The 7,749-nt window shown below is 41.9% G+C and overlaps 1 protein-coding gene across 1 annotated transcript; it reads left to right on the top strand.

Annotated features, from left to right (window-relative positions):
* Window positions 1-597: 597 nt before the first annotated feature.
* LOC147226037 (5-hydroxytryptamine receptor 3C-like) lies at window positions 598-6,226 on the top strand. The gene is made up of 10 exons (XM_086162239.1): window positions 598-627; window positions 778-848; window positions 2,097-2,272; window positions 2,356-2,400; window positions 3,333-3,439; window positions 3,787-3,956; window positions 4,078-4,238; window positions 5,094-5,304; window positions 5,411-5,608; window positions 5,910-6,226. Exons 2-10 carry the CDS (start codon window positions 794-796, stop codon window positions 6,224-6,226), a joined length of 1,440 nt encoding a protein of 479 aa, XP_086018365.1. The 5' UTR covers window positions 598-627; window positions 778-793.
* Window positions 6,227-7,749: the final 1,523 nt, after the last annotated feature.

Below are 7,749 nucleotides of genomic sequence, written 5' to 3'. Positions count from 1 at the left end.
ATTATTATTATTATTATTATTATTATCATTATTATCATTATTATTATTGCTCTTGTTGTTGTTCTAATGACTGAAAAAAAACAATAATCATCATGCCACAGCATGACTGATGGGAAACTTTGAAAAAGCACACTTTGGTAAGAACAAACATTAAGCGTTATTGTCTTATTTATGAGACTATTATTTCACACTATTATATCATTATTGTATGTTTTATTTGTTATTTACTAATTTTGCCTGTTGTGTAGATTTCTATTTGTTATTTGTTGATACATATAAACTGAGGAATACACTTCGCCTTATTGTGACCAACTCTAAATTTGGAGCATTGGGGGCCAACCTGGCTTGTCATTTGCCTTGTGTGCCTTGGTGCTGGTTTGTTGAGTTATGAACTTAATGGCTTGTTTACAGGCCTTAGGTCAAAAAATAAAGCCACTGGCAAAAAAAAACTGCATTCCCTGAAATGTATTTGGAAATTGCTGCAGGTGTGAAACAGACAACACTTCAAAGCACATGCAAACTATTGTGTTTTGTTTGGAGCTGAGCTCTCAGGAATATGGTTGAGGAAAATGAGATGAGTACTTCTAGAGGAGGTTAGTGTCACACACTAACATCATGCCTGTAGAGGTGAGTAGATCTTTGCAGTGAAGTGGTCAAGGGGAGAACCTGACCCCACACTCAGAGGCTCATGGGCATCTCTGACCTGATATTTTATTTGTTTTTTTTTATCAAAATATTTGTTTTAATTTTACTTGTTAATTCAATTTCTCTACACAGTTTACAGTGACTAGAAATGCTGGACTTGAAGCAAACTCAACTCATTGGCGTGTGTTTCATGCTGCTCCACGGTAAGTAAATATACATTCTGATTAGAGAAACCTCTTAATTACTATTCTGCTTTACTACTCGTACATGTGTACATGTGTGTAAATGTGTGTGGATACCATATATATACAGTATATATACTGTTTAATCTGTAACCTGAGCACCAGCATTACATAATTGCAGAAATGCAGCATGACATTTTACAGGCATATCCATGTTTAAAATTTAAAAGATCAGGGTCATTCCCACTGAACAACTTAATGTACATCACCACATACAACAATACCTGCTCGGTATCTGAATCAAGCTTTGCTCAGTATCTACTGATATTCTGCTTATTGCCTTCATTTTCTTCCCATCCTCCAATTTAGAAATCCACTAGCAATGCAATGCCTGTAATTATAGGCATGGACTGAATAATCCTGCAGCCTTGTTATTTTCCGCAAACGCTCACGACGGCAAAAGGCAGACAGGAATTCCTGGGCAATCTTGCTTCTCTACCATACTTTACCTGCTTTGAAACATGGTGGGTCAGCCAGTCAGACATCTCACTCCCCTGCTGTTTTACCTCATTGCGCTTGAAGCAGAAAACCAAATGCCCCATGAGCTCTGAGGGAGAAGCCAAACTTTCTGCGGCCAGTATTTTTACTTGTGTGTTTTATGTGAAGTGAGCTTAAGGAACCATGCATAGAACTTGTTGACCTCTCGTAACAGAATGTGGGTTCGACCTGATTGAATCCCTTCACTGAATTTGTTGCTTCATCTAATCCAGTCAGAGGGCAACTGGGAATCCTAATGCTCATTTAGTGAAAGAGTAGAACAGCTTTCAATACAAATTCAAACAAACCATGTTTTAACCAGGCAATTTCAAATCTTTACAGTTCCAAATTCCAGAATATATTCATAGTTGGTATTGTTGGTATATTTTAATTAATAGATGCTAAGCAGACATCTTGTATCGGCTACAGTTCACTGCCCACCTCCAACTCTGCCGGCAAGTCATCAAACTGAAGCCTCTATTAAAAAGCCATTGCAAAAAACAACAACAGTCTCCTCTTTTTGTTCTGATAACACTGTTTTTAAAGTTTAACATCTCTTTGTATTTTTGATTTTATTCTATGATGGAAAAAAAAATACCATGATAAGATCCCAATATCTTTAGATAATGGGAAGGGGAAAAACAAAAAGCCTCATTGTCATGCAAACAAAGATCTGCAGATCTGAACCGAGGGACTCTTCGCTCATTAACTCTCTCTCTTCTTTAAAAAAAGTCTTTTTAAACTCAGGTTTTCTGGACGCATTAAATTGCAGCAGTCCGACGCCTGAGTCCATGTTTGAGGCACTGGAGAAGGAATTATTCTCAAAAAAACAGGTTCCCCCGGTTAAAAGCTTTTCATCGCCTGTCTATGTGACGTTGCGGATCACTGTGTTGGGTATTTTGGGAATGGTGAGTCTGAAAACATGGATTATCTTCAGCATGTCTGTGCCGGTGAATTCTACTGATGAGAAAAAAAACGTGTTTCATTATAGAATGAAAAGGCACAATCTATGACAATGGTCCTGTGGATGGATCTGGTGAGTCTGAATGCAAGGACCCAATCTACCTTAAAATCATTTAAAGTAGATTTTACAGTGACCATGAAATCTCAGAGGTTTTTCTTTCTTTCTTTTAGTTTTTCTGGTTTTATGCTGGAGATGAAATATGATGCACCAGAGTTAAGCGCACCAGAGCATTAGTCACGAACTCCATAGAGAAAACAAACGTTTTAATGCTTTTTTTTTGCGTTGTATAAAATAGGTTAAGTGACATGTACATGCAGACTGGAATGGGTAGAGACAAGTGATAAAAGACCATCGGGATGACTGAAAGGAAAGACGTACAAGACCAGCTATGGTTTAGAAACACTGAGGAAAAGAGAGAAGGCAGAGCTGGAGACAGCTGGGATGAAGATATTAAGGTTCTGTTTGGGAGTGGGGAGGACTGATAGGATTGGGAATGAGATGTTAGATGTTTTTGAGAGGCTGAGAAGGTTTGGACAGGCACAGAGGAGGGATGATGTAAATCTGGGTAGAAGGACGCTGAGGTTAGACCTGCCAGGCAGGAGGTCAAGAGGAAGACCAGAGAGGAAATTTATGGATGGAGTGAAAGAGGACTTGAAGTTAGGTGCTGCGAGAGAAGAGGACAGAGAGGAGAGGGTTAGATGGAGGAAGATGATTGGTTGTGGTGTTTTCCCTGAGGGGAGCAGCCGAAAAGAATCGAAGAAGAAGAAGCTGGTTGTCTTGGTTATAAACATGACAGATATGGAAATAGTTCTTTTTAGAGTTGAGTCATTGAGCAGATCTGACAACTTAACAACAAATGACACCTTCTTGCAGTTCTTCTTCTTGTGTGATCATTTGGTTCACGGACCGGTAACAACATGCATACCGAGCACAGCACCTGTATCCACATGAAACAAAGTCATGAGCGTCAGGTTCAAACTCTTATTTTCTCCTCCCCGCTGCAGACATGGCTCATCGAGGGGTTCACCTGGGACGAGAAGGAGTGCGGAACTCGCCAAATTTCCGTTCGGAGGGAAAACCTTTGGGTTCCAGACATCCATATCTCTGAGTTGTAAGTTCAGGATATTTAGCAAAGATTTAAAACTTCATTGAAAAATAAAAATAAAAAAAAAGAACAATATTAGATTACTCATATCACCCTCAGGTAAAGCTGTATTGCTGTATATTTTCAAATCTGTATCCTAGCGCATGGCTCTGGAGCTGGATTATCCACTAAAACAAACAGAGCACATGAGGAACCAGGGGATAAAACTGGTTATTATTGTCAAAGTACAGCTCAAAGCTACTATACCAGGAACAGCCCCAATATAGCCCCAACATAAGATGGCTGTGAGAAGATGCCGTCTTCTACGACGCCCAAAACACTCATGCAAAGTTCTCTTCTGCTTTTCATTCCAGCATCGACGAGCCCGTTTCCCCTGACTTGCCTTTTGTCTTCCTAAACCACTCGGGTTATGTGTACGACGATAAACCACTCAGGGTGATCAGCTCTTGCCGATTAGTCATCTACACGTTCCCGTTCGACGTCCAGAACTGCACCCTGACCTTCGGATCGTTCCTGCACACGGGTGAGGCCATGTTCACACACGTCATTTCAGCCGGGGTGACCGAGACCACCTCTGACAAATGTTGGGTTGGCAATAACCTGAAAAGAGAATAAAACTCCTGCCTTTCAATATTCAATTTAAGACTCCTACGTTAGGATGGTTGTTGGAGCCACGGCGGAGGAAATCCTGGAGACCTCGAAATCCGTCATAGAGACCAACGGGGAGTGGGAACTTCATGACATCATAGTTAGTCCTGAGTTGCTAATCTTAGGCATGTATAGGTACTCCGAGATCAAATATCACGTAAGCACGTATTTGATTATTTCCTATTTCACGATTACAATTGACAGGCTAGCTCTTTGCAGTTCATACGGACTGCTTACTTGCACAAAATAATGAAACCTACATTTACAGAAACAGGAAGTGACATAATCCCTGCACCATCGCTTGAATTTGTTTTTCATATTCCTCTTTATGTGTCTTCATACTGACCGCTTAAAGTGCTATAAAGCACTTCATTAGCAATTTAAAATTGAGAATTATGTCAATTAATCACTGACTACTGTTATATGTATTTCTTAAAGGTTAGGAAATATTAATATGAACATTAATATGTTGTGGTATATATTTGCAACAAAGCATTTTGTAACCATTAAAAACTTTGGTGTACACATTCATTTAAATTGCATCTGACACTTTAAGTAATTTCTTGAATGCCTCTTAAATATTGCACCTTAAATGTTATCAGTTCTTTTTAAAAGAACCTCCTCATCCATATATACCTCACCATTCTTTACATTCAGCGAATGACACACTCATATTTCTGTTCTTCAGAGATGTAATGTTTTACCTTTAAGAATGGCCATATTGGAATATAGTCATAAAACAGTCACGAAAGAACTTCTTTGCAGTTAAATCACACATAGCAGGATCGGATGGATACATTTCACTCAAGCTAATTATTTTCTGACATTATTAAAGTCATCTATACATCCATCCAACGTCTGTCGCTTACCCTGCACTCGGGGTCAAGTGACGTTTATTTGGTCTTTTCATGCTTTGTCCTCTCACCCTGAAGTGTTATTGCACCCCCTAGAGGAGATGAGGCGGGAAGTCAAACCGCACATTTCGACCAAGTCTCCTCAATTGTCTCCCCAGTTTGTTTTGAGACGCAGGCCCACGCTGTACGTGGTGAACCTGCTGATCCCCAGCTGCTTCCTCATCACCGTGGACCTCTGCAGCTTCTTTCTGCCTCCCCTGAGCGTGGACCGATCCTCCTTCAAGATGACGCTCATCCTTGGCTACACCGTCTTCCTGCTTATTATGAACGACCTGCTGCCGGCTACCGGGGAAACAACGCCTCTTATCAGTGAGAACCCCGCAGAGAAGGCCCTTCAACAAACAGACAACCTGGTTTTAGTCAAGCCAAAAAAACAAACAAAATAATGTGACATTTTTTTTCCTGGTTCTTGCAGATGTCTTTTTCTCCATCAGCCTGGCCCTGATGGTTGCCAGCCTGCTGGAGACCATTTTAATCACAAACATCCAGTTCACGTCCAGGTCAGCGCCCCAGTGGCTCTCCACCCTGGTGCTGAAGTACCTGGCGGTTCTGGTTTGCATTCCACCGAAGAAGGAACACAACCGTGTGACCGTCTCACTGCAGCCATCTATGGGTATAAAACTGAAGAATACCATGTTATTTAACTTGATTACAGGAAGCATACGGATATTTATTCATGAGTTCTTACATAAGTCCATTTCCCCAGGAGCTCATTATTCGTTGAACATAAGGGGCCGGGCATTAGCTGAAAATGTTTCAAATATAACAATTTAGGTTGGTTTTGTCAAACCAAGTTTGTATTCAAACATTGGAGAGGTGACTTGGGACCAAAAAAAAAAATGTGCCCAAGCTATAAATGAAAAAGTGTGTAAATGTCAACATACACATTGAACTCTGCTTCTGAATTTCGACAGAATCCGTCATAACTTCCGTCAGCATCGCCAACAACTCTGTGAAACCCTTTCAAAGCATCTCAAGTGAAGTCCTCGAAGCGAAACACCCTCCGGACCTTCAGCAGACGGTGGCGGATCTCTTGAAGATGCTGAGCAAAGACCTCCTCGCCATCCGCCTCCGAATGGACAGTCACTTTCAGGGGACCATAGCCTCGGAGGAGTGGTACATGATCGCGAAAGTGATCGACCGTTTGCTGTTTGTGATTTACATCATTTTCATCCTCACCAGCTTTATGACCATCATCAGTATTTGGATCTGGCGTGGCTTGATTGACTGATTCCCTTGTGTTTGTCAGACTTTACGAATGCACGTTTGGAGTTTCTCATGATGGCAGAAACACCAAATGCTTGCATACTTTATTCTCACCTCTCCTCCCTGGGTAGAAGCACTGAGCATCAATTAAGTAATCCACTAAGTTGGAAAACCAATGCACAGAAACCTGATTTGTCAGGATCATGTTTTTTAGATGATAAATGAGCAAGGAGCCTAGGATTCATTTAGTCAGAGTGCGCCGTCTGACCGATCCGGAATTTTACACTACCAACTGTTTTTCCTGATTCTTTGAAGAAAAGCTGGCGCAGGATATGAAAACTCCCACCTCTGTCAAGTTTGGACAGTGGTTGTAAACTATATGTTCCAGATATATTGTAGCGTGAGGCAGGGAGACTGCCCGGTGAAACCCCAGAACCTTTTGCGAGCGATGATGACTGTTGGGAGCTTCTCGTGGTTCTGTGTTAGATAACTCAATTGTTGAATAGCTGTTCAATGTTGTGTTTGATGTGTGACACTGAACCGCACCGTTAGTTGTCCTAACAGAGGGCGCACCCTCGGTCTAACTGTTAGCGCTGAGAAAAACGCCCCTGGGTTTCCCTTAAAATATATCATTTTAACTTACAATCCCTCCAGTGTCACTGTTTGACACTGTGCAGCCACTTAAATAAGAAATAACACATTAAAAAATTAGAAAATAAAAATTTTGTTGGGTTATAATTTGATTTAGGCAGAGAGCAGCAAATAATAAATGATGCAACCCTGGTCATGCAAAGTTCTTTGTGAGCCCCTGTGATGTGGAGCCCATGGCAGTAGGTCTTCGCCCCTACTAACTTCTGCGTGAGTTCTCACACTCCATCCTGATGCTGGGACACGTTTGGTCTGCGGCCACAACCAGCGCTAGCGATGTCATCTACTCGGCGATTGTGGATCTACAGACGCGACACCCCAGTCCTCTCAACCTGGTCATCAGGGATTTCAACCACCTCACTCCCGCTCTCCCCAACTTCCCCCAAAATGTAGACTGTGCAACAGAGACCGAATAAAACCCTGGACTTCCTGTATGCAAATGTGAGGGATGCATACAACTCTCACCCCTCTTTCCCTACTGGGCAACTTGGGCCAAAACCTGGTACTCCTGGTACACACCGATGGTGAAGCGGAAGGTGGCCAGCACCAGGTCTGCTCCAAAGCCCCAGATGAGGTATTGCAGGAGCGCTTCAATGTCACAGACAGGAGTCTTTTTGCAAAGGACTTCATTGACGACATCGAAGGCCTCTCTCGTTGTACAACGGACTACATTACATTCTGTGAGGACAACATAATAACATCTAAAAAGGTCTGTTGTTTCAGTCACAACAAGTCATGGATCGACAAGGACATCAACGGCCTTCTTAATGGGAAGAAGAGAGCCTTCGTGGCTTAGGACCACCAGACCCTCGGGGCTGTCCAGAGGAAGCTGAGGGAGGGGAATCTCAACTTTAAGAAGAAGATTGAGTCCAAGATGGAGCAGAGGAAGACAAAAGAGGT

This window comes from Fistularia commersonii, chromosome 16 (assembly GCF_037954325.1).
Source record: "Fistularia commersonii isolate RoL2024-O1a breed Wild chromosome 16, RoL_Fcom_v1.0, whole genome shotgun sequence".
NCBI lineage: Eukaryota > Metazoa > Chordata > Actinopteri > Syngnathiformes > Fistulariidae > Fistularia > Fistularia commersonii.
This window is presented reverse-complemented; position numbering and strand designations above follow the sequence as displayed.

Bases quoted from the DNA above. Each gene is read 5' to 3' on its own strand.
- LOC147226037 (XM_086162239.1), top strand. From the start codon at position 794: ATGCTGGACTTGAAGCAAACTCAACTCATTGGCGTGTGTTTCATGCTG. The intron at 849-2,096 runs GTAAGTAAATAT...CTTTAAAAAAAG, and splicing joins GTGTTTCATGCTGCTCCACG to TCTTTTTAAACTCAGGTTTT. The intron at 2,401-3,332 runs GTGAGTCTGAAT...TCCCCGCTGCAG, and splicing joins TGGTCCTGTGGATGGATCTG to ACATGGCTCATCGAGGGGTT.